Consider the following 26275-nt stretch of genomic DNA (forward strand, 5'->3'; position numbering starts at 1 on the left):
GCGGCTTCAATCAAGTGGAATAAAGCCTACACTCCGAAGGTTCTTCCCTCGCTTTCATTTCAGGGAGTACCAATATGGCGGCCGCACGGCTTCATCAGCAATCGCATTCTCATCGGCCGGAAGTTCCTCCGTATTATGACGTATGATCACTTCCGGTTAATAAACGAATGTTTGGATGCTCGTCTTGTGTCGCTCATTCCCCCGTAGACTGCATTCTCGCAACTCTCTGATGCGCATTCCGCTTTTAAACTTCGAACCTCGCGCCAGTTATAAAGCGCCGCCCTGGTACTTCACACGCAGGCCGATAATATAGAATCAACGTGACGTGTTCGTGGACGTTAAAAAGATCGCACGGCGTCTCCTTCGCGAAGGCGAGTTAGGCCTTACAATCCGATCGAATGAGAAATCCCGAACCTTCAGGGAGTTACTGCATTGCATCAACTGCACAGCCGCACTTCCGGTGATGATGCTGCCGGAAGTCACGTGTCGCATAAGAATGAATGAATTTCGGTTTGAGCGCGAAGCACTTTGTGCCGTCTTTCAAAAGGACGCGCAATCATTGTACGAACCCGGCACAGGCAACAAGAGTCGAACAGCTTCCTGCGGCTCTGACGTGAGGGGAAAAATTGAGGAAGAAGAAGAAGAATTACGAGCGTCAGGGTCCACGTGACTTAAAGCCGCCGAGCCACCCAATCAGCTTAACCGGTCGTTTGGATTCGACGCCGGTGACCGGAAGTCGACAGCCGGGACGTTTTTTGACGCACATAGTTCCTCACTCGACTCGACTCGTCTCTCGGGTCTGTCGGAACCTGAAGGCCGGAAGGGCCGGCGGGCAGGGCGGGATGAGAGCCGCCTCGTGCGGACGTGCGGCCATTCCTCGACTCGTCCTCCATCCCCTCCTCGCCGCTCTCCTCGCCTTCTCCGGCACGGTCTCCGCGGAGCTTCCTCCGATCGCCGTCCCCGATCCCGGGAAGGTTCGTGTTGTCATTTCACCTCTCGAGGTTACCGAGGATGTTGTTGAACCTTCTCCTGTGACGTGATCGATGCCGTTTGTTCACTAATCGCCTCACGTGGTGTTCAAATCGCCTCCTCTGGCTCCTCCGGTCCCTTTGTGTGATATTTCTGGGCCGCAGGACGTGGAGTGGGATGATGAGTTCCCTCATAAGGACCTTCGGTACAGGAGGACGCAAGGTCCCTTGGGACCCTCAAGCCGACGCTGTGGTGGTTTGTTTATCCCTGTTCGATCCATTCAATGTTGAGCGGCCATTGGTCTTTTTGGAGCTCCCGACCCTCCAGATTCAGAACGGACGGTTGAACCACTTGGTCACGTGGTGTGGAGACTAACTGAGCAAGGCTTGCTCCATCACGAGGTCTCCATTGGTTATGGTAATCAGTACTTCCAGGAGTTACCACCACCCGTAAATCGGTACTTCCAGGAGTTACCACCACCCGTAAATCGGTACTTCCAGGAGTTACCACCACCCGTAAATCGGTACTTCCAGGAGTTACCACCACCCGTAAATCGGTACTTCCAGGAGTTACCACCACCCGTAAATCGGTACTTCCAGGAGTTGCCACCACCCGTAAATCGGTACTTCCAGGAGTTGCCACCACCCGTAAATCGGTACTTCCAGGAGTTACCACCACCCGTAAATCGGTACTTCCAGGAGTTGCCACCACCCGTAAATCGGTACTTCCAGGAGTTACCACCACCCGTAAATCAGTACTTCCAGGAGTTACCACCACCCGTAAATCGGTACTTCCAGGAGTTGCCACCACCCGTAAATCAGTACTTCCAGGAGTTACCACCACCCGTAAATCGGTACTTCCAGGAGTTACCACCACCCGTAAATCGGTACTTCCAGGAGTTGCCACCACCCGTAAATCGGTACTTCCAGGAGTTGCCACCACCCGTAAATCGGTACTTCCAGGAGTTACCACTACTCGTAAGACCTTCAACTCAGGGTGTCATTCAGCCCATCAAACCATGTTTAACTTCTCACATCAACATTGATTCTAAAGCCAGTATCTCACTGGGCTGCGACAGCTCGCGACAAAATGCGAACGGGATTCTCCAAGATGTCTGGAAACGTTCGCGGTGGTTCTCAATTTGCTCGTGTGAGTCGCAGGACGTCGCTCTGGTGTCGCTTGAATTTTGAACATGTTCAAAAAATTTGTGCGAGAAATTTTATCTCAAAATAGTCACAGAGTCGTTACGGTTGTCTCAAACCGGTCTCGAACCCTTCTCAATGTAGTTTCCGTGAGTCAGAAGGTGCGACAAATGTGACACGCAATGTAATGTAGATAGATTCACAATAGTTCAATCCAGATATGACTAAAAAAAAACAAAACAAAAAAAACAAACTCATGGTCCATATTGTAAAACCAGCATTATCTGTCCTCTTTCTCTCCTGTTCTGAGTTATGGCCTTCAATGCAAACTTTTCACCTTCCCATCATTCATAAATCACATCACACATATTTTTACATAAATTCGGTCACACACAAAATATGGTCACACCCACAAGCCCCTATCAAGGCAGATGAACAATTTGTTCACACACAATGTTTGTGGGTGCAACGTTGACAAGTAACAGATCATTCTGAACAATCAGGCTTGGTCAGCATTCTCCTGTAATCCCACCATCCTGTTCTGCCAGGGCACAGCTCCCACACCATTGTAGTACTCAGTCAGGTACTCTCTTACTCGTTTCCCAACTGACAATATGATTTCTGGAAGGGAGAGGCCTCATATATATATATATATATATATATATATATATATATATATATATATATATATATATATATATATATATATATATATATATATATATATATATATATATATATATATATATATATATATATATACTCGTAGATGGTCCCGATTTCTCAATTGTCACGCACAGTTGTCGTGCGACTGTTGCACGATATTTGCGCGACAGTTGCATGTGCCAAAAAAAATCTCAGTTTTGTCACCTGAACGTCATGCGACATGTATGCGAACTCCAGGCGAAGTTCATCCCAAATTTCGCCGGGAGTTCCTGGGACATTCGTGCGATATTCGTGAGACATACGCAAATGTGTTTTCGTATAAATTCAGTGTGATTCCAAGTGAAAATTATCGCTGTTTTATCGCAATTTGGTGTTTCCAACTTGTCGCGAGTTGTTGCAGCCCAGTGAGATACAGGCTTCAGGGAAGAGTTGTCGCCATGGGGTAGGGGGCGGAGGGAGTGGTTAACACACTGACAGTTTGGTAGGGGGGGTGGTTAACACCCTGGCAGTTTGTTAAAGGAGGGAAGAGTAGTTAACACCCTGGCAGTTTGTTAAAGGAGGGAAGAGTAGTTAACACCCTGACAGTTTCTTAAAGGAGGGGGGGGGAGGAGTGGTTAACACCCTGACAGGTTGGTAGGGGGAGTGGTGGTTAACACACTGACAGTTTGGTAGGGGGAGGGGTGGTTAACACACTGACAGTTTGGTAGGGGGAGGGGTGGTTAACACCCTGACAGGTTGGTAGGGGGAGTTGTGGTTAACACACTGACAGTTTGGTAGGGGGGGAGGGGTGGTTAACACCCTGACAGGTTGGTAGGGGGGGGGAGGAGTGGTTAACACACTGACAGTTTGGTAGGGGGGGAGGGGTGCCCATGGCACTTTCAGGTTTACAAAATACAGCAGATAAGATGATTGATACTTGGTAGTGTTGCCCAAATATATAGAGTATTATGGGTAATCACCTTAAACTGCACGAAAGGATTGGCATCACCCATCCAGCCGAGGGTTCTATGTAATTGAGTTTATCGTACGTGCACCAAAGTGCTTCTAATCAGTTCGAATCCGAAGATTATTTCATCACGACCGTTTAAAGATTGGGATGTTGAGCCTGGAATGCTTCTGAGCCTGCATTCTGATTCAAACTCCATGTGGCTTCCATCGTAATGTGCTATACTTCCATCAAGTACACCCCACTTTTATTACCTTTTCCACCGAGGGTGGACGGAGGTTTTGTGTTTGCCCCTGTTGAGGTAAGGGATTAATGGAATGAGGGGTAAGGGATGAATACAGAAGCAAACTCTCAGGAAGGAAAAATTGGATATTTGGAAAGAGGTGGGTATGGTGTGGTGTGGCAGTGGTTAACGGGTGCAGCAAAGATCATGGTTTTGGATTGGGAGAAGTGGTGGGGGAGAGGGAGTGATCTGAGATGGTGGTGAACAGCTGTCATGGCCTAGAGGGTGGAATAAAGAGAGTATGCAAGTTGGTTCAAGCTCGCAGTAAGCCTGGTGTTGGCTTGGTGGTTATGGTGCCTGGCTTGAGTTCTTTGGTCCTGAGTTCGAACCCCACTGGCTGCTGAATTAACATCAGGTGGGATTGACTCAGCCTGCCATCCTTCCAAGGTCGGCAAAATGAGTACCAGTGTGCTGGTATCGGGGCACACACCAACAAAATGATAGCAACACGGCAGCCAAGCTGCTATATGCCAGAAGAAGGTTTCCATGCGTTAAATTTCATGTGTCACATCTTTGTTTGATTGAAAACCCAGCTCTAAACTGTCGAATTGGTGCTTTGCAGGCAGTGGCAGGATGTTGCATCACAAGGTGTGTCATCGTCTGGGATAGACGTTAACGTGAAAGGAATGAGCTGAAAACTGGTTGTTGTGCCCCGAGTGTGGACACGTGCCGCCGATAACTCGCCGACCTCTGGAAGGAATTTCCGTTCCCTGTTGCTTCAGCCTCTGGGAAGAACTTCTGTCCAAAGATCACCTTGTGACTGTTAAAAAACAATCACCATCTGACTATTCGGATAAGGAGGAAGTGGTAAGTGGTTTCTCTAGCCGAGGATGCGCCACACCTTCTGTGGTCTGAACGACCGTCTCACTGTGATAGTCTTGGCGCGAGCGATCATTCACAGCAAATACTGTAATACAGTAAACCTTAAATACTACAATACCACCTCATGGCCTTGTCGTTTGTTTTGATACACCCCTTTGATTGAGGCACGGTGGTCAGGTGGCGACCTCTCATAGTTGACCTTGTTGGTGATCCTGCATTGAGTTCCTCCTGACGTTTGGGGGTTTCATTTGTTGCACGTATTTTAATAACCCTCAGCTGCACATTTAAGCCGGGCATCCCATCTGCCAGTGGTTCAAGATCCCACGGTGTCCTTTTGTTTACCTCCAGAGCCGTAAACGTGACCGGCGTTCGGTTGATTTGTCAATTTTTTAAATGTCATGTGAAAGTCGCGTGAAAGGGAAAATGCTTCATAACGGAAATGCATGAAATGTCTGCACACAGGAGAACGCGATGCTGCCCCTCACCACGACTTTGCAGCACAGCAAGCCGGCCCTCTCTGTCGGGTTAACCAGGACGGACCTGGGTTTTATCCACGCGTTTGTGGCTTCCATTTCGGTCATCATCGTCTCCGAACTCGGAGACAAGACCTTCTTCATTGCTGCCATCATGGCGATGCGTTATAACCGCCTTGCGGTGCTCACGGGTGCCATGCTGGCGCTCGGCTTCATGACCTGCTTGTCTGGTGAGGGAATGACCGCTTTCCTTTCATCCCAAGCGGTAATTAGCAGTGCGGGTTTGAGGGTGTTGCTCGCCTCGCACCTGTGAACGAAATGACATGACATTGAACATTGTTTGCTGTGGGATGCGTGTTAAAGCAATTTTCTTACCTTTTGATTTTTATATTTCAAATACTGTGTATCTTTTGGTTGTTTTTTTTTTTTTTATCCATTCCTTAGGCATATTTATTTAGATTCAAGTGGGTTTTATATATTCCAGATGTAAGTTGTTGTTTTACAGTGCAGTGTCGATGGGTTTTTTTGTTTGTTTGTTAACCTCCGCCATCTTCAAAGATGGATGGAGGTTACTGTTTTCACCCCTTTCTGTTTGTTTGTTTGTGAACAGTATTACGGAAAAACTCCTCGACGGATTTCGACGAAACTTGGTGGGGGGATTAGGTATGGTCCAAGGATCATGCCATTAAATTTTGGACTTGGTCCAAAATCCCCCCCCCCAAAAAAAAAAAAATCCCCCCCCCCAAAAATTGTTAGAGAAAAAATTTTTTTTTTTGCATTTCTACATGTTTTAAGTGATTTCCAACCCCCCCCCCAAAAAAATTGTTACCCCCCCCCAAATTTTTTTTACCCCACCCCAAAAAAATTGTTCGAGAAAATTTTTTTTTTGCATTTCTGCATGTTTTAAGTGATTTCCAACCCCTCCCCCAAAAAATTTAGAGAAAAAAATGTTTTTTTGCATTTCTACATGTTTTCAGTGATTTCCAACCCTCCCCCTCCCCAAAAAAATTGTTCGAGAAAAAATTTTTGCAATTTTTTTCAACAAAATTTCGATTTCTTTTTTTTGCATTTCTTCATGTTTTAAGTGATTCCTACCCCCCCCCCCCCAAAAAAAAATGGAGAAAAGAACTATAACTCTGTCAGCACTGTTGACATCATATTTAATGAATAAGATATAAGGTTTACTTGAGTGACCCAGCAGTATAGGCGACGGAGGTTTTGCACTCTCCCGAGTGCTCCCCCTCTAGTTTGTTTGTTTTTTTTCCAAGTGTTTATTAACCTCCGCCATCTTCAAAGATGGATGGAGGTTACTGTTTTCACCCCTTTCTGTTTGTTTGTTTGTTTGTTTTTTTGTTTGTTTGTGAACAGTATTACGGAAAAAACTCCTCGACGGATTTCAACGAAATTTGGTGGGGGGTTAGGTATGGTCCAAGGATCATGCCATTAAATTTTGGACTTGGTCCCCCCCCCAAAAAAAAATTGTTAGAGAAATTTTTTTTTTTTTGCATTTCTACATGTTTTAAGTGATTTCCAACCCCCCCCCCCCAAAAAAAATTGTTACCCCCCCAAAAAAAAATTGTTAGAGAAATTTTAATTTTTTGCATTTCGACATGTTTTAAGTGATTTTCAATCACCCCCCAAAAAAACGAAATATATATTTTTTGCATTTCTACGTTTTAAGTGATTTCCAACCCCCCAAAAAAAATTTACCCCCCCCCCCCAAAAAACTTGTTCGAGAAAATTTTTTTTGCATTTCTGCATGTTTTAAGTGATTTCCATTTCACTTGAGTGACCCAGCAGTATTGGCGGCGGAGGTTTTGCACTCTCCCGAGTGCTCCCCCTCTAGTTTTCATTGTGGTGGTAAACTTTTATTTTCAGAGATAAATTAGTAATTTCTTTCAGAGTATAGAAAAGTATATGTAGTTTTAAAATTTTGTGCTAAATTCCATCATATGCAGTGCTATTAGTGACAGCTGGTAATTAAAACATCTTTTTTCTGGGTATTTGAAACTTGGTTCAGTCTTTTATTGATATTTCTACAAATATACTTCATTTGTATACTGAATCATAATTCCAGTAATGGAATATTACTTGTGGAACATATGGAAACCACTGAAGTTTAATAGTGTTGTTATTTTGTGGTTATAGTTGAATTGTATTAATGACTGTTGTAGTTTAAAAAATATTCTCCTAACATCCTTGGGGTATTATTTTTAATAAGAAATATTCATTCAGATGCTCCAAAAATTTGGATTTAAGTATTGTAATTAACAATGTTGGATTTGGAGAAATAAAAATATAAAAATATTGAGTTTGAATTTTTAGTGGTTGCGAGACAAACTTGGTACCCTCACATGGTGAAACAGCCCATATATATATCAATGCTTCTCGTTTCGTTACTCGTAGTTCCATCACTCGTATTAAATCGAATGTAGTTTGGAAGTTGGAACAAATGGTAATACAATATCTTTTTTTTAACAGGCTAATTCATTGGTCCCCAACCTGCGGCCCTATACTGTGGCCCGTGAGGACTTTCCAATCAAAACACATTTCCATGTAGCAATTTTAAAGGGGTTAACACAATACCACTGCCGGCCGGCGCCGTGACCTGAAAAGCCTTACACAATGCCGCTGCCGGCCACTGCCGCTTACTGCCGGGAGGAATCAAATCAATTTGCATCAATAAAATGCATCAATTTTTTTCTGGCTCCCAACATCCTTGGGAGTAGTGAATGCGACCCGTGGGATCAAAAGGTTGGGGACCACTGGGCTTATTGCACGCTTTGCCAATCTTCAGTTGTGTCTGGAATCCATTGGTGGTAATAAAATCCCTCAAACACACTCCTGAAAGTATGTATTTTATCCAATAATTTAACTCATGTAGCCTGCAATGTTCTTACGGCAACTATACAGACAGAAGATTGAAAGAGGGGTGCCACAGAATACGGTGTGAGTTTGGTGTACCATGAGTGAAAAAGGTTGAAAACTGCTACTTCACTTCATCGTTCATGGCAAAAAGGGCCACCACCACCCATGTGTCCCAAGGCCTCCACCACCATAAATCCGGCGCTGCTACTGTTTATAAATTGGGGAATTTGTTCAGCAATGACTTGGCTCTTGCATTTAACCCTGTGCAATGATTCGGACAACGCTGGGACCAGAACACCCAACAATGGCTGTGCTTACAATACACACTTATTCTTATGGCGGAAGGCGTAAATGAGTGCTGTAATGATTACGATGCCAGGGCCAGGATATTTTCAACATTTACCTATATAAAACACAATGTGTATTCATCTGTCCCTCTTCATAAGAATGATATAAGGAGGGTTTCAAAGGTCAATCTTTTTGCACAACTGTGTTCACTATGGTCTGTTTTTCAGGATTAAAAATAAAAATTCGAATTTTTATTTTTTAAAATTAGAGTAATTATGCCTCTTCTATGATAAATGTAGATAATGACTTGTAACTGGGCATCAATGGCTGTGTACAAAAACTTTTTGAAAAATAGTAAATACAAGAAACTGGTGAAATTCGCTGCACATCATGTGCAACACACACAAAGTAAAACAAGTGTTCATTTTCGAACGTAGGATGTCTAATAAAGATGATTATAAGCACACCTGGCGCTAGGCCGAGGCTTCAGACTTTGGCATGGTCACGAGACTGTACCATTGAAATGAAACGCCCCAGAAGATAAAGAAAATAGGGTAACATATGTACATGTAGTGTTTTAAAATAATGCTTCTTGTTACAAAACATCATATCTTCCAGTCTCTTCATATTTTGAATGAAATAATTCCAACCTGTCATTTTTGATATGCTTTTATACTAGTTTTTATATAATACCTTGTATTTGTTTTGTTTGTTTGATCATGACAATTCTTCATTTGGAAGTCAATCCTGTGCATTGAGGTCAGTTCTGCACCTGGCAGAATTCCAACAGGTGCGATTGACTCTATTCAACAAGTTCTCCATCGCATCGTTGGAATGCGTACGAGGCATCATTAATGCTGTCAACTTGTACAAAGATGTAAATGATGAAATGTTATTCTTGTCTCAGAGTGAAGTGTCACTTTGACCTTTATTATTATTATGAATGTTTCTGTCCCCTCATCGCAGTGCTTTTTGGCTACGCCACAACGGTGATACCTCGGCTGTACACGTACTATATATCTACAGCATTATTCGCCATTTTTGGCTTACGCATGTTGCGAGATGGTCTACGAATGAGCCATGATGAGGGGCAAGAGGAACTTGAGGAAGTGCAAGCAGAGCTTAAAAAGAAAGACAAAGAGGTGAACCTCCTTTCCTTTCCTCCGTCAATACTCTACCCATCACCAACATTGGTTTTGGTGTGCTTTTACACTGAAAAAAAAATCTTAAAATGTGTGTTTTAAATGATTTTTTTTTAATAGGAGTCTGATAAAGTCTAAGTTCCAGCCTTTGAGGTCTTCCTCCTCCTTGAACACTACTTTATTGATTGTGATCAAAGTTGTTTCGCCACATCGCTATGTCTGCAGATGCATTTCAAACGAGAATAGTTTTCCATTCTTAAGACACCACCAGTCATCCCTGTTGCACAAACACAATGCAGCAGATAGAAGAGATTGAAGCATTGAAGCCTATGGTTCTGGAGGAGATTACTCGGTATCCTATGCAAACTCGTGCATACCAAAGAGAGCCGATAAATGTATTGCAGGCTGGAGATTGTGGAACCAGATGGAAAGATGGAAATTGAAGTATTTTGGGTACATTTGTTGGATGTGATGGGGAAAACCTGCAATAAAAATTAAACTGGATCTATTGGGTGAATTGCTGGGAATGAGAAACACAGGCAAGTGCAGAAACAGAGATGGAAAAATGGCATTAAGAGCTGAGCTTGCACAACATTGTGTGAAAATGGAAGGATAATTAAAGAAAAAAAATATAAAATCCAGGATCATCGTAGATGGTCTAGTTTCCTCATTAGGGTCACAGTTGTTCACCGATGAGAAAATGGCTGAATTATTCAGTGTACTGGAAACTCAAATATCGTGGTGTTCGGTTCCTGGAAAATGTCGCGATAGTTAAAACTGTGATATTGGAAACCAAGGGCTAATGGGAGGAGGGAGGGGTCTGGTTCCTGGGATTTCAGAAAATTTAGAAGGTGGACGACTGCTAAAAACTAGAAGGGCACTCGGTAGAGCGCATACCTCCGCCACGTAATGCCTGATCTACGATAACATATCAGGCCCAATACGTTTGAAATATCGTGCTATACAGTACAATATCGTTTTTGGCCCAATCTCTCTGGTGAAGAATCACTTTAACAATGAAAATTAAATAAGTCTCATGTCCAGATCTGGATTCGGATCTTCATCAAAATTTAAACAATTCTTCCTTGTCACACACCCAACATGTCCACCAAGTTTCATCCGAATCCGTCCACAACTTTTTGAGATATCGTGCTATATATCGTTTTTGGCCCAATCTTTCAATGGTGAAGAATCACTTAAAGTTCTAGTCATCTGATCCGGATCCGGATCTTCACCAAAATCTAATCAGTTAGGCCTTGTCACACACTGAACCTGTCCACAAAAGTCCACCCGGATCTGTCCGCAACTTTTTGAGATATCCTGCACACAAACAAACAAACAAACAAGAAGGTATTGTTGAACAGGCCCAAAAAAAATTGTGGATTAAGACCCCTGTGAGGGAGAATAAGCTGACCAAGGATGAAGTCTTGATAAAGGATAATTAAATAAGGCCATTAATTATCTCGAAAAGGGGTGTCTAAATTCACCTAAATACCCAGTTTTGATCCATGCACCAACTTGGAGTTCCCTTGGTATTCACGCAAAGTTTGGGGCCACTAGGTTTCACGGTTTGAGTTATTGAAGAGATGCACTGACTAACACAGACATTTATTAGTACTAGTACGGGCCTGTAGGGGCGGGCCCGTAGGTGCATAAACGATGACTGGATTGGGGCATTATTTCAATTAGATCGGACCAACCGTATCATAAATGGCCATAACTTGGGAAACACCTGGGAAACATATTCAGGTCCCCAGCGTCAATTGTGACATCATATCAAATGAAGAAGAATTGTGACGCTCCCTCTCTCTCGCCCCCCCTCTCTCCCCCTCCTCTCGCCTCTCTCTCGCCCCCTCTCTCTCGCCCCCTCTCTCTCGCCCCCTCTCTCTACCCCCCTCTCTCTCGCCCCCCCTCTCTCTCGCCCCCCTCTCTCTCGCCCCCCTCTCTCTCGCCCCCTCTCCCTCTCGCCCCCCTCTCTCTCGCCCCCCTCTCTCTCGCCCCCTCTCTCTCGCCCCCCCTCTCTCTCGCCCCCCTCTCTCTCGCCCCCCTCTCTCTCGCCCCCTCTCTCTCGCCCCCCTCTCTCTCGCCCCCCTCTCTCTCGCCCCCCTCTCTCTCGCCCCCCCTCTCTCTCGCCCCCCTCTCTCTCGCCCCCTCTCTCTCGCCCCCCTCTCTCTCGCCCCCTCTCTCTCGCCCCCTCTCTCTCGCCCCCTCTCTCTCGCCCCCCTCTCTCTCGCCCCCTCTCTCTCGCCCCCCTCCCTCTCTCGCCCCCCTCTCTCTCCCCCCCCCTCTCTCTCGCCCCCTCCCTCTCTCGCCCCCTCTCTCTCGCCCCCCTCTCTCTCGCCCCCCTCTCTCTCGCCCCCCTCTCTCTCGCCCCCCTCTCTCTCGCCCCCTCTCTCTCGCCCCCTCTCTCTCGCCCCCTCTCTCTCGCCCCCTCTCCTCTCTCGCCTTCCCCCTCTCTCTCGCCCCCCTCTCTCCCTTCCCCCCTCTCTCTCGCCCCCCTCTCTCTCGCCCCCCTCTCCTCTCGCCCCCTCTCTCTCGCCCCCCTCTCTCTCGCCCCCCCCCTCTCTCTCGCCCCCTCTCTCTCGCCCCCTCTCTCTCGCCCTCTCTCTCGCCCCCCTCTCTCTCGCCCCCCTCTCTCTCGCCCCCTCTCTCTCGCCCCCTCTCTCTCGCCCCCTCTCTCTCGCCCCCTCTCTCTCGCCCCCTCTCTCTCGCTTCCCCCTCTCTCTCGCCCCCCTCTCTCTCGCCCCCCTCTCTCTCGCCCCCTCTCTCTCGCCCCCTCTCTCTCGCCCCCCCTCTCTCTCGCCCCCTCTCTCTCGCCCCCCTCTCTCTCGCCCCCCTCTCTCTCGCCCCCCCTCTCTCTCGCCCCCCTCTCTCTCGCCCCCCTCTCTCTCGCCCCCCCTCTCTCTCGCCCCCTCTCTCTCGCCCCCCTCTCTCTCGCCCCCTCTCTCTCGCCCCCCTCTCTCTCGCCCCCTCTCTCCTTCGCCCCCTCTCTCTCGCCCCCCCCCCTCTCTCTCTCGCCCCCTCTCTCTCGCCCCCTCTCTCTCGCCCCCTCTCTCTCTCGTCTTCCCCCCTCTCTCTCGCCCCCTCTCTCTCGCCCCCCTCTCTCTCTGCCCCCTCTCTCTCGCCCCCCTCTCTCTCGCCCCCCTCTCTCTCGCCCCCCTCTCTCTCGCCCCCTCTCTCTCGCCCCCCTCTCTCTCCTTCCCCCTCTCTCTCCTTCCCCCTCTCTCTCGCTCCCCCTCTCTCTCGCCCCCCCCTCTCTCTGCCCCCTCTCTCTCGCCCCCCTCTCTCTCGCCCCCTCTCTCTCGCCCCCTCTCTCTCGCCCCCCTCTCTCTCGCCCCCTCTCTCTCGCCCCCCCTCTCTCTCGCTGCCCCCTCTCTCTCGCCCCCTCTCTCTCGCCCCCCCTCTCTCTCGCCCCCCTCTCTCTCTCGCCCCCTCTCTCTCGCTTCCCCCTCTCTCTCGCCCCCCTCTCTCTCGCCCCCTCTCTCTCGCCCCCCTCTCTCTCGCCCCCCTCTCTCTGCTTCCCCCTCTCTCTCGCCCCCCTCTCTCTCGCCCCCCTCTCTCTCGCCCCCTCTCTCTCGCCCCCCTCTCTCACACGCCCCCCTCTCTCTCGCCCCCCTCTCTCTCGCCCCCTCTCTCTCGCCCCCTCTCTCTCGCCCCCTCTCTCTCGCCCCCTCTCTCTCGCCCCCCTCTCTCTCGCCCCCCTCTCTCTCGCCCCCCTCTCTCTCGCCCCTCCCTCTCTCTCGCCCCCTCTCTCTCGCCCCCCTCTCTCTCGCCCCCTCTCTCTCGCCCCCTCTCTCTCGCCCCCCTCTCTCTCGCCCCCCTCTCTCTCGCCCCCCTCTCTCTCGCCCCCTCTCTCTCGCCCCCCTCTCTCTCGCCCCCTCTCTCTCGCCCCCCTCTCTCTCGCCCCCCTCTCTCTCGCCCCCTCTCTCTCGCCCCCTCTCTCTCGCCCCCTCTCTCTGCGCCCCCTCTCTCTCGCCCCCTCTCTCTCGCCCCCTCTCTCTCGCCCCCCTCTCTCTCGCCCCCCTCTCTCTCGCCCCCCTCTCTCTCGCCCCCTCTCTCTCTCGCCCCCCTCTCTCTCGCCCCCTCTCTCTCGCCCCTCTCTCTCGCCCCCCTCTCTCTCGCCCCCCCTCTCTCGCCCCCCTCTCTCTCGCCCCCCTCTCTCTCGCCCCACTCTCTCTCTGACACCCCCTCTCTCTCGCCCCCTCTCTCTCGCCCCCTCTCTCTCGCCCCCTCTCTCTCGCCCCCTCTCTCTCGCCCCCACTCTCTCTCGCCCCCTCTCTCTCGCCCCCTCTCTCTCGCCCCCTCTCTCTCGCTTCCCCCCTCTCTCTCGCCCCCCTCTCTCTCGCCCCCCTCTCTCTCGCTTCCCCCTCTCTCTCGCCCCCCTCTCTCTCGCCCCCCTCTCTCTCGCCCCCCTCTCTCTCGCCCCCCTCTCTCTCGCCCCCCCTCTCTCTCGCCCCCCTCTCTCTCGCCCCCTCTCTCCCGCCCCCTCTCTCTCGCCCCCCTCTCTCTCGCCCCCCCTCTCTCTCGCCCCCCTCTCTCTCGCCCCCCTCTCTCTCGCCCCCCTCTCTCTCGCCCCCCTCTCTCTCGCCCCCCCTCTCTCTCGCCCCCCCTCTCTCTCGCCCCCTCTCTCTCTCGCCCCCTCTCTCTCGCCCCCTCTCTCTCGCCCCCCTCTCTCTCGCCCCCCTCTCTCTCGCCCCCCTCTCTCTCGCCCCCCTCTCTCTCGCCCCCCTCTCTCTCGCCCCCCTCTCTCTCGCCCCCCTCTCTCTCGCCTTCCCCCTCTCTCTCGCCCCCCTCTCTCTCGCCCCCGTCTCTCTCTCTCGCCCCCCCGTCTCTCTCTCGCCCCCCGTCTCTGTCTCGCCCCCCGTCTCTCTCTCGCCCCCCGTCTCTCTCTCGCCCCCCGTCTCTCTCTCCCCCCCCCCCCCGTCTCTCTCTCGCCCCCCCGTCTCTCTCTCGCCCCCCGTCTCTCTCTCGCCCCCCGTCTCTCTCTCGCCCCCCGTCTCTCTCTCGCCCCCCGTCTCTCTCTCTCGCCCCCCGTCTCTCTCTCGCCCCCCGTCTCTCTCTCTCGCCCCCCCGTCTCTCTCTCGCCCCCCGTCTCTCTCTCGCCCCCCGTCTCTCTCTCGCCCCCCGTCTCTCTCTCGCCCCCCGTCTCTCTCTCGCCCCCCCGTCTCTCTCTCGCCCCCCCGTCTCTCTCTCGCCCCCGTCTCTCTCCCTCGCCCCCCGTCTCTCTCTCGCCCCCCGTCTCTCTCTCGCCCCCCCGTCTCTCTCTCGCCCCCCCCGTCTCTCTCTCGCCGCCCCCCGTCTCTCTCTCGCCCCCCGTCTCTCTCTCGCCCCCCCGTCTCTCTCTCGCCCCCGTCTCTCTCTCGCCCCCCCGTCTCTCTCTCGCCCCCCGTCTCTCTCTCGCCTTCCCCCGTCTCTCTCTCCCCCCGTCTCTCTCTCGCCCCGTCTCTCTCTCGCCCCGTCTCTCTCTCGCCCCGTCTCTCTCTCGCCCCGTCTCTCTCTCGCCCCGTCTCTCTCTCGCCCCGTCTCTCTCTCGCCCCGTCTCTCTCTCGCCCCGTCTCTCTCTCGCCCCGTCTCTCTCTCGCCCCGTCTCTCTCTCGCCCCCCGTCTCTCTCTCGCCCCCCGTCTCTCTCTGCGCCCCCCGTCTCTCTCTCGCCCCCCCGTCTCTCTCTCGCCCCCCGTCTCTCTCTCTCGCCCCCCGTCTCTCTCTCGCCCCCCCGTCTCTCTCTCGCCCCCCGTCTCTCTCTCGCCCCCCCGTCTCTCTCTCGCCCCCCGTCTCTCTCTCGCCCCCCGTCTCTCTCTCGCCCCCCGTCTCTCTCTCTCGCCCCCCGTCTCTCTCTCGCCCCCCGTCTCTCTCTCGCCCCCCCCGTCTCTCTCTCGCCCCCCCGTCTCTCTCTCGCCCCCCCCGTCTCTCTCTCGCCCCGTCTCTCTCAGGCCCCGTCTCTCTCAGGCCCCGTCTCTCTCAGGCCCCGTCTCTCTCAGGCCCCGTCTCTCTCAGGCCCCGTCTCTCTCAGGCCCCGTCTCTCTCAGGCCCCGTCTCTCTCAGGCCCCGTCTCTCTCAGGCCCCGTCTCTCTCTCTCGCCCCCCGTCTCTCTCTCGCCCCCCGTCTCTCTCGCCCCCCCGTCTCTCTCGCCCCCCGTCTCTCTCGCCCCCCGTCTCTCTCGCCCCCCGTCTCTCTCGCCCCCCCGTCTCTCTCGCCCCCCGTCTCTCTCGCCCCCTCTCTCTCGCCCCCCTCTCTCTCGCCCCCTCTCTCTCGCCCCCCTCTCTCTCGCCCCCCTCTCTCTCGCCCCCCTCTCTCTCGCTTCCCCCCTCTCTCTCGCCCCCCCCCGTCTCTCTCGCCCCCCGTCTCTCTCGCCCCCCGTCTCTCTCGCCCCCCCGTCTCTCTCGCCCCCCGTCTCTCTCGCCCCCCGTCTCTCTCGCCCCCCGTCTCTCTCGCCCCCCGTCTCTCTCGCCCCCCTCTCTCTCGCTTCCTCTCTCTCGCCCCCTCTCTCTCGCTTCTCTCTCTCGCCCCCCTCTCTCTCGCCCCCCTCTCTCTCGCCCCCCTCTCTCTCGCCCCCCTCTCTCTCGCCCCCGTCTCTCTCGCCCCCCGTCGTCTCTCTCGCCCCCCGTCTCTCTCGCCCCCCCGTCTCTCTCGCCCCCGTCTCTCTCGCCCCCCCGTCTCTCTCGCCCCCCCTCTCTCTCGCCCCCCTCTCTCTCGCCCCCCTCTCTCTCGCCCCCCCTCTCTCTCGCCCCCCTCTCTCTCCCCCCTCTCTCGCCCCCCTCTCTCCCCGCCCCCCTCTCTCGCCCCCCTCTCTCGCCCCCCCTCTCTCGCCCCCCCTCTCTCGCCCCTCCCTCTCGCTCCCCTCTCGCCCCCCTCCCCCTCTCGGCCCCCCCCCTCCCACTCTCGCCCCCCTCTCCCTCTCGCCCCCCTCCCCTCTCCGCCCCCCTCCCCTCTCGCCCCCCTCCCCTCTCGCCCCCCTCCCCTCTCACTCGCCCCCTCCCCTCTCGCCCCCTCCCCCTCTTCGCCCACCTCCTCTCTCGCCCCCACTTTCATCCCCCCCTCTCCCTCGCAGATATTGGTCGACAGATAAATGGCCGTAACTTGAACTTGATAAACGTCCGATTAATATCAAACCTTGAAAAGGCACATCCGCGAGTCCCCAGCAATATTCCTGGCAAGTTTCAATCAGATCGGACCGTCAATCGTGCAAAATAAATAAATAAACATTAATTGTGACGTCATTGGTGATGTCATAGCACCGTGTCTTGTCATTGGTCGACAGATAAATGGCAGTAACTTGGGAACCGCGTGTCCGATTAATATCAAACCTTGAAAAGGCACATCAGCGGGTCCCCAGCAATATTCCTGGCAAGTTTCAATCAGATCGAACCGTCAATCGTGCAAATAAAATAAAAATAATAAATAAATAAACATTAATTGTGCGTCATTCGTGATGTCATAGCACTGTGTCTTGTCATTGGTCGACAGATTAATGGCCGTAAGTTGGTGTTTAACTAACTTGAACACAAAATAATAGATGTTGACATCATGGGTTCAGAGGGTAAACCAGGACTTCCCCTGAATCTAATGAGGCTGCACACGTTTCTCTACGACGCGGGATTCACAAGTTTTGGACCGAGGAACAGGTCATGTTCCATCTATTTATTATGTATACAGTTGACCCTTTTTTCTGCGGCCATCATCGGTATCAATTGAATTGCGACTCCTGTACCCTCAAACGCATACAGGTGCAGCCAAGTGAGCCTTATTCCCCCCAAAAAGAAAAGTTCTCAGAATCAAATAATTAAATAATTCTGGCTGCCAGACCTTGTGGCCAATCGGGTTGGAATTTAAAACGTACATTCCCCCTTGCCTACGAGATCATAATTGTGAAGTTTCACATTGATTGATTGATTCATGTCGATCGAACTAATGGTTGCCGAGAAAATTGATTGAAAAACGAAAAAAAAACCCTGAAAATTGCCGGCAGAATATGAAAAATAATAATAAAGAAACAAGAAAAATAATAGCTTAGTCAGCCTTGTCGGCTTGGTACCCTAATAATAATCTGTATTGTCCCACATCCAGGGAAATTCCCCTTCAGTGAAACAGTAAATTCAAAACATAATAAAGAAACACAAAACCTCAAAATTACCCCCGTGCGAGAGTGACGGTCATCTCTGCGAGAAATATATATATATAGCCTCCTGAAGGTAGGGCAGTTTTTGCAAACTTTGAAGTCACGTGACGCAAAAGCGAATATCGAAAATCCGTCCCGACAAAATTTAGATATTGTCCCATAGATTTATATGCCACAATCAAATTCAAGATCGCTTGAGAAATGTAGGAGGAGATAGATTTTGAAAATCGTCATTTTCGCATAGAAATCGTCATTTTCGCATTTTTTTTTTTGCCAACTTTGAAGTCACGTGACACGAAAACGAAAGCGAATATCGAAAATCCGGCCTGATCAAAATTTATATATTGTCCCATAGATTCATATGCTACAATCAAATTCAAGATCGCTTGAGAAATGGCGGAGGAGATAGAATTTGAAAATCGTCATTTTCGCAATGGACGGACGGACGGACGGAAGGATCGAAGAACATCTACACCCATATTATTAGGTCATGCTCGAAGAGATGACCTAAAAAGGAATAGGAATAACAAGTGAAATATGGAAGATTGATTAAACAGTAAAATGGCCAAAAATCTGACTTTAACATTTGAATTGCACATGGTATAAATGGCTTTTTGAAAACGATATTCTTAATAAACGTAGAACGAAAGCATCTCCCTGATGGCAGTTTTTCAAAAAGATCTTTCAAGGAATGACTTTCATTGGTACAACATACATACATCGTCTTCCTTTTCAGCACTCGCAAATATAGACTCCATTCAGATTAAAGGTCTGCCCACTTTAAATGCCAGTGTAATGACCTTTCTCAGTCTTGACTTATTCTGCACATTTAGACAACACCACCAAGAAACCAAATTAAATGACAAAATACTGATTAGCAAGGAATTTGTCAACATCTGCATCACGCACGAGCTAAACACCAAATTAATACAACTTCTTGAGAAGATGCATTCTTTGCATTGGTTTCTTGTCCACTTCATCTGCATTTTCATCAAACGTTTGCTTGTTGTCAATAACAGTGCCCAGGTGTTTGAATTTGTTAACAATTTCTACCTTTTCACCATTTATTATTACACATTCATGATTGTGACCTTTTCTAAAATCCAAAATCATCTCTTTAGTTTTTGCAATCCTCTCTTTAACCAAGGTTGATCGTCATTGGTGTCTTCTTTGGTTGGCAGATGGAGATGAGCAAGCAAGCCGTTGGTCCGGCTGATATCGAGGCGGGCGGCACTTCACCACCTGTTCCTCAGAGACGCTGGCTTCCATGTCTGTCACCGGTGTTGGTCCAAGCCTTTGTTCTCACATTCTTGGCCGAGTGGGGAGACCGTTCACAGCTTGCTACCATTGTACTATCTGCACGTGAGGTAAGTGATGCACAGTGGTGCCACACACGTGCACCATGTTAAACAGTGCTGTACAAGCGCTGCACCATGGATTGCTGTTGGTTTATTTTTTTTATTTTTTATTTTTTTTTAAAGGGGCAAGTAAAAATATTTTCCCATGTTTTAAATTTTAAAACTTGTGTAAGAACTGCAACACAGCATGATACACACACCATGGTACACACCATGGTGTACACACACACATAGACATTAGCCACTGAACTTAACTTCAGACAAACACAGCTACTGAGATTTTTTTTTTTTGTATGCATAGTCGAGGCTCATGGAAAAGCTAGTATTAGTACAGTACACTGAATGCATCGGGACACGACAGGACAAAAGGAACAGTTGAGAGAGGGGAAGATACATCAGCAGCAGAGTTGAAGGCCAAGGTGGAGGCATAATTGGACAAAAATGGGTGTAGGGAGGAATTGGGGCAGGCAAGGATGCATTGGGTATAAAAGATGGATACAGTCCAAGAGTAGTTAGGTATGACAGGGAAGGATGGGCACCGAGAGTCAGGGGTTGGGGACACAAGATTTGGAAGCAAACACAGAATTGAGGCATTCAGCCTTGTCACAAGCAGAATCGGCTGTGGTGTCATTTGAAGAGAGGGAAGGGGAGTATACACCACAGACTTAACAAGGCACCATCAAGTTTTAGAGGAGGGAGATGTGTTTGAAAGTTCATTCTTGAGGTTGGACAGATGTTGTTTTCTGGCTCTCCTGAGGGTATCGTAACATAAAGGAACATGACCTTGGAGGAACAGACTCCACTTCCTGCAGCACTCTGGGTACTGGTGAAGCCATCTTTATGACTTTCTCTCATTGCACATTGAGAAGAAATTGCTACCTCCCCATGGGATTGCCAACCTACGAGGTTTATCCGTGCTCTATCTTTTAAATGCCGAGTGTTGAGCAAGAAAGCAGCATGTATCAGTTTTGGTCTTTGTTGCAACTCAGTCGTGGTTGGAATTGAACCGCCGGCCTCCCAGACTCTGATCGGATGCTCGAACCATTATACATGATTAGAAATGCCATAATTTTACCTACAGGTCTCATTTTTGTGCGAGATGGGATGTGGGGGAGGGGTGGTTGGGGGAACATGCATGATTTTATTAAACAAGTATTAGGATTAAGTTCTCCCACTTTGTCTAAATTCCTTCATTTTTTTTTTTTTTTTTTCCAACTTCAGGACCCACTTGGAGTGGCAGTGGGAGGTACAGCAGGTCACTGCCTTTGTACGGGCCTAGCTGTCATTGGGGGGCGCATGATTGCCCAGCGCATTTCTGTGAGAACTGGTACGTACAGTGAGTGTGTTTTATTTATTTTTATTTTTTTACTTCGCTTAAATAATTTATGTTTTTCAGGCCTTGTGTACAATTTCCAAGAATTAAAAAAAAAATTTTTTTAATCAATCCTTTATGTCGAACAAACTTTGAAGCTTCTAGTATGACATTATAACAGCTTGAAGTGTAATGTTTTATGTAATACAAAAAAATGTGCATTTAAATTTTTTTTTAACATTATGCATTATGTTCAGTGGTTCCTCATCACAACAGCTTCTCACTTTAATCACCATACATCTTCTTCCTCCCTTGACTTTTCCAATAAATAATATGGCACCATAGCAATGAGATGCCATGAATGGAGCACCACACGACACTCAATGAAATGTACAGCACAGGTCACTGTGAACCTAATGCCTTTCTTCACAATGAGATAAACTCGATCAATAACACATTTTTGTGCTTTTGCAGTCTCTTTCGTGCTGTTTTACAAAACAGCGTAAAGTATGGCACACCTTTGGTCACTTTAGCAAGCTTCCAGCCCTCAAATATAATTCCTGTGCCTTCTAACGAATTTGTCAAACCCAGAGAACGTGCTGAGTGGCCTCTCATTGGGAGGCACCCTACCTTAGATAGTCAGACCCCTGTTCAAACCTTCATCTGCAACATTCACATCCAACATCGGTGAACATAATCCAACCTTCCTTTGGCTGAATGCTTGAATGGAAGTTATTTATTTCCCTTATTTTTACTTACAAAATCTAAAGATTTCGTAAGTATATTGATGACTTCCGTTTCTCTTTGTTTGTTTGTTTGTTTGTTTGTTTGTTTGTAGGCACGATAACTCGAGAACGGAAGAAGCTACCAATGTCAAATTACACCACGTGATTCAGGAGGGTGATGGCTAGTGCTGATTAGATTTTGGTCAAAATCGGTCAAAGGTCACGGTGAGGTCAAACATAATTCCGTAAATTCATGTGGAGAAATGGAGTATTTTTGCTTCGCTCGACGTTACGAGTTCGTTTTAACTTCGATTTTAATTTTGTCTTCGGTTTTTGCGATCGCTTAGGACGCTTAAAACTCGGTTGTCGAAATTCCGGTAAAAATCGGATGTTTTTCGAGACGTTTTAAGATTGTATAAAAAATATTTCACTCGACGCGTCACGGGTCGTCACGTGATGCAGTGCGCTCGAGCAGACGCGTCGTTGAGTTACGTTAAGGTATAATCTAATTGCGTGGAGAAATGGAGATTTTTGCTTCGGTCGACGTTACGATTTTTGATGGTTTGATACAGAATCATCGTAGAAAGTTCTGGTTTGCGTCGCGACCTTCTCGAGAGACAGCTTTTATTAGACAAGGTCAGAGGTCAAGTTGACGATTTCGTAAGTACCAGTCTATGACTGCTTGTTTATTTTTTATTTTTTTTCTTGCCAAACTGCCCAAGATATTGTCAGGTCAAGGTCAAGCCAGATTATATCTGTGACTTGCTTACAGGTACCATGTAAACCTGTACTAACCTGTTTCATGGTCGGGTTGGCGGCGACTATACAGTCTCCCCTACCAGGTTTTCTAGTGAGGAGGATGTGTGGATGTGGATACCCAGCAGGATTAAAAACAAAACCGGTTAAAGGGCGAAGGAGCTCCTTGTGAGCCAACGGCCATCCATATCTAGTGCCCAACTGTGTCTGCGGATGTCGTCCAACAGTTGGGTTAATTTTTTTTTTTCGGAGGTTGGTGGCAAGATTTGCACGCCAGCCAATGTAAAACACCATTCCGCAAAACCCACAAATGTTAAATCTGAAAACTCACTCCATGGGAATACCTCCTGTGCTGTTGACCTCTGCAGGACAGCTCACTGGATGACTGGATTGGGGCAAAGCCTCCGGGACCCCCATTCCTTGAAAGGAGAAAAACCACAGGGTAAACCTCCAGGGTCAGATTGTGATGGTATGTGGCGGAGGTGGTGCTGAGGTGTTGTCCACCAGATGGTGGTCTCCTTGGGTTAACCCGAGCTGGTCCCTTCGGATGGGTGCCTGGAATGTCCTATCTCTAAGAGAAGATGATTACCTGTCTGTTATCATCTGAGCTCAAGTGTTTGAACACAGGTATTGCAGCACTCTCTGAGGTTCGGAGACGGATAGTGGCGAGATCATGGCGGGTGGTTACACTGACTATTGGTCTGATCGCTCTGATGGTTAACATGCCCAGGAAGTTGCTGCAGCTGTGTCCAATAAGCTGACTCGAACAACAATTGAGGTAACACCGGTCAACGAGCGGATTCTGAGACTTTGGATTCGTCACTCCTTGGGTGTCATTTCCCTGGTCTCTGTAAATGCTCTGACTGAAGCGAGTGATCTCACCCTGAAGGACGCATTCTATGCCTCGCTCGAGTCTGTGGCTGATCATTGCCCCAGGCGAGATACACTTCTCGTCTTCGGGGATTTTAATGCATCGACTGGAACTGATAGGGATGGTTATGAGACGTGTGTTGGTCCCATGGGTCTGGAAGTATGAACCAGAATAGCACCAATTTCCTTCACTTTGCAAGAAGTCATGGAATTAGGGTGGCTGGTTCATGGTTTCAGCTCCCACAGGCTCATCTCTGGATTTGGTATTCCAACGCTGGTGGTGTGGCAAAGGAGATTGACCATGTGCTCATTGATGGTCACTGGAGGATGATCTAGAACTGCAGTTTCAACCGGAGTGCTCAGTTCCTCAATACTGACCACAGGCTTGTTGTAGTAACTCTGAAGTTGCAACTTAAATCTGGGAGAATGGTACCATCCTAGCCTCGGCTGGATGTTGACAAGCTCAAGGATGAGAGGGTAGCTGAGGAGTTTGTGAACAGGTTGAGTGGGGGGATTTTGGGGGTCTGGGTCCTTTGGAGAATCCTGAAGGTGTGGAGTGCCTTCACGACCACCATCCTTGATGTTGATTGTTAATGTCTTGGAATTCACCGTCGGGCGAAGAATAATTTTCTCTCAAGGGAAACTGGATACCATTCACCAGAGTTGCAGGGCCAGGCTTGATGGTGGAGCTGAGCTGTTCAAGGAGCTGAGGGGTAAAACTACGTGTGCTAAGGGTGGACAATGAGGGTGATGTGCGAGGAATCTGTGAGTGGGTAGAGCATCACCTGTGGTCAAGTGATTCTCGTCCTGCTTCCAGGAGAATTTGTGCATTGCGTTCTTCCAAGCCCATACCTCGGTGCACTGCAGGTAGAGCAGAGGGTGGTGGGTTTTGACAGTGGAGCCCGAAGTGAAGGCCCGTTGGGCCAGTTACTTTGAGCGGCTGTACCAAGCTGATCCACCAGCTGTCGAGTTGGATGTCAGGGGTGTTACTATCCCTATTTCTGACCCTTCAATCACCTGTGATCCACCTTGGTTTGTGGAAACACAGACTGCGGTCAACCAGTTGAAATTGGGTAAAGCTCCTGGGATCTGTGGCATCCATGCTGAACTTCTCAAGGCTGGTAGAAATGCTCTACTCATGTCGTTGTATGCAGTTCTGTGCTCTACCTGGAACACAGGCATCATCCCAACTGACTGGAAGAGGGGCCTTGTTGTTCCTCTTTGGAAAGGGAAGGGTGATACCCACGACTGCAACAACTACCGAGGGGTGGCACTGCTCTCGGTGCCGGGCAAGGTCTTTGCTCGGATAGTTATTGATGGGGTTCACCACCATCTGCTTGAGCACCAGCGATCAGCTGAGCAGTCAGGCTTTAAAAAGGCAAATGATTGTCTGTATCCTTGCTCTTCGGGTCCTCACTGAACGCAGACGAGAGTTTCAACTGGGTTCACTTGCAGCCTATGTTGATCTTGGCAAAGCATTTGATTCAGTGAATCGGGATGCCCTCTGGAGGATTCTTGGTCTTCATGAGGTGTTACCAAAACTGATCAATCTGAAGTCTGAACTATACTCTGCGACTGAAAGTGCTGTGAGATGTGGTGATACCATCTCTGACTTGTTTTCAGTTGTTACTGGAGTACGTCAGGGGTGTGTACTGGCCCCCACACTTTTCAGTACTTGTATGGACTGGATTCTGGGGATAATGTCTGAGAGCTCAAGCTTCGGTGCATCGTTTGGGAACGTCAAGATCTCTGACCTTGATTTTGCAGAGGATGCACTCATCTTTGCGGAGACTCTAGATATCCTATTGGTGTCCCTTGGGGTGCTGAATGATGAGTCTGAGCTGCTGGGATTACGGGTTTCCTGGGTCCAAACTAAGATCCAGGCTTTCAATGACACCTTGGATGCTGCTATCCTGTCTGTATCTATTTGTGGTGAGGATGTTGAGGTCATGGAGAGATTCACTTACCTTGGCAGTGATATTCATGTCTCTGCTGGCTGTGAGCCAGAGGACAATAGACGTCGGTCATCCTCGGGAGTTGTGGATTCAGTGGATCATGGGGTGTGGCGCTGCCGGTACCTTGCAGGAGGATGAAAGACCAAGTCTTCAGGTCCTTGGTGTTTCCAGTCTTGCTCTATGGATATGACATTTGAACTCTGACCAGGGATCTGAGACGGAGACCTTTGGTACCAGGTCTCTTCGGACATTCCTTGGCTTTCGCTGGTCGGACTTTGTGTCGAACGAGCAGTTGCTGAGAAGAGACCCAAATGGGATTTGCTACCTGCATAGTCCGTGAGCGTCAGCTGCGGCTGTATCGACATGTGGCTCATTTTCCTGATGCTGATCCTGCTCACCAGATTCTCTCAGCGAGGGATCCTCATGAGTGGAGGTGGCCAATGGGCCGACCATGTGCCTCGTGGTTGTAGCAGGTTGATCAGCATCTTAGAGATGTGGATGGGCCAGGCATCTGCCTGGGGGAGATGGCCAGACGAAGGCCCCTGGAGTGGACGCAGCGACTCGCCGCTCTGGTGCATGCTCCCATACCTGACTTGACCTGACCTGTCATGGGGTGGTATGTTATTCTTACCCTGTTAAGTTTCCTCTTCCAGGATGTATTTTCTCGTTCTTTAGGCTTCATGACCATCCCTTTAGCAGGATTTCAATTTGTTAAAAATGCTTTACAATTATTATTTTTAAAATTTCAATATATATATATATATATATATATAATTTTTTTATTACTTTTGGAAGGTTATCGGAACTTTATCCTTTGATCGGATTAGTTTTATATGCCAAATTTAAATGTTCTTATCGAACCTCCAACCACTATATTCCTTTGAGATTTTGAGCATTGTTTTTCAGGTCTCAATTTAAATACGAGATCTTAAATAAACTCCAAGGTTATTTTAACTTACTTTTTTTTGAGAGTTGAAAAGCCATTTGATGTTCTGGCTTTCCATCTTCCTCCCTCATCAACCACATTTTGGGCATTAACAGCAGGATTTATCTTTGGTCCTGATTTTAGTTTCCATTTTTTGCTGTGTTCACACAGAGATATTCTGCAGTAACTAAATCCATTTTGATTCCCAATAATTTTGATCACTATTTGGGTTTCAGCATTCACAGGAAAATATTTGATCTGTATCAGATAACAGGGAACTAACTAACTCGTTTGCATCTCAAAATGGTTTGCCTTTCGATTATGTTGACTCGTGTTGCTGTATGAATTGCCCGAGTACACCTTCAGATGGCGAGTTTCACCTTTAGCCTGAAATGTTACTCCAGATCAAATGCTTAAGCTCTCATCTGTCTTCACGCACATCTAATCCATCGTCCCAGATGGATTCACCAGACTGAAGCTTCAAAGCGTTTCCATTCACACACATCTCGCCTCTCAAAACTTCGGATTTAGTCTGAAGAAACTTTTCTGTGTCAAAATGGCATTAAACATCATTATATATATATATTTTTTTGTCATTAGAAGTTTAATTAAAAAATAAGATAAACAGTTTAAATTATTTAGCTTTTTATTGAAGTAT

General features: G+C 49.1%; 1 protein-coding gene across 4 annotated transcripts in view; it reads left to right on the top strand.

Annotated features, from left to right (window-relative positions):
- The first annotated feature begins 689 nt into the window (after window positions 1-689).
- Window positions 690-26275, top strand: part of TMEM165 (transmembrane protein 165) — a 96316-nt gene continuing 70730 nt past the window's right edge. Inside the window, exons 1-5 of one of the 4 annotated variants that reach the window (XM_085863987.1) lie at window positions 690-974; window positions 5291-5531; window positions 9424-9599; window positions 18898-19083; window positions 20296-20401. In XM_085863987.1, coding sequence (XP_085720113.1) covers window positions 843-974; window positions 5291-5531; window positions 9424-9599; window positions 18898-19083; window positions 20296-20401 — 841 coding nt within the window. In that variant the 5' untranslated portion in view covers window positions 690-842. The remainder of the gene's footprint in view (window positions 975-5290; window positions 5532-9423; window positions 9600-18897; window positions 19084-20295; window positions 20402-26275) is intronic. The other 3 variants (XM_085863988.1, XM_085863989.1, XM_085863990.1) reach the window with 3 other exon arrangements.

Source organism: Eptatretus burgeri, chromosome 18 (assembly GCF_056783735.1).
Source record: "Eptatretus burgeri isolate ZD-2024b chromosome 18, Ebu_testis_v1, whole genome shotgun sequence".
Taxonomy (NCBI): domain Eukaryota; kingdom Metazoa; phylum Chordata; class Myxini; order Myxiniformes; family Myxinidae; genus Eptatretus; species Eptatretus burgeri.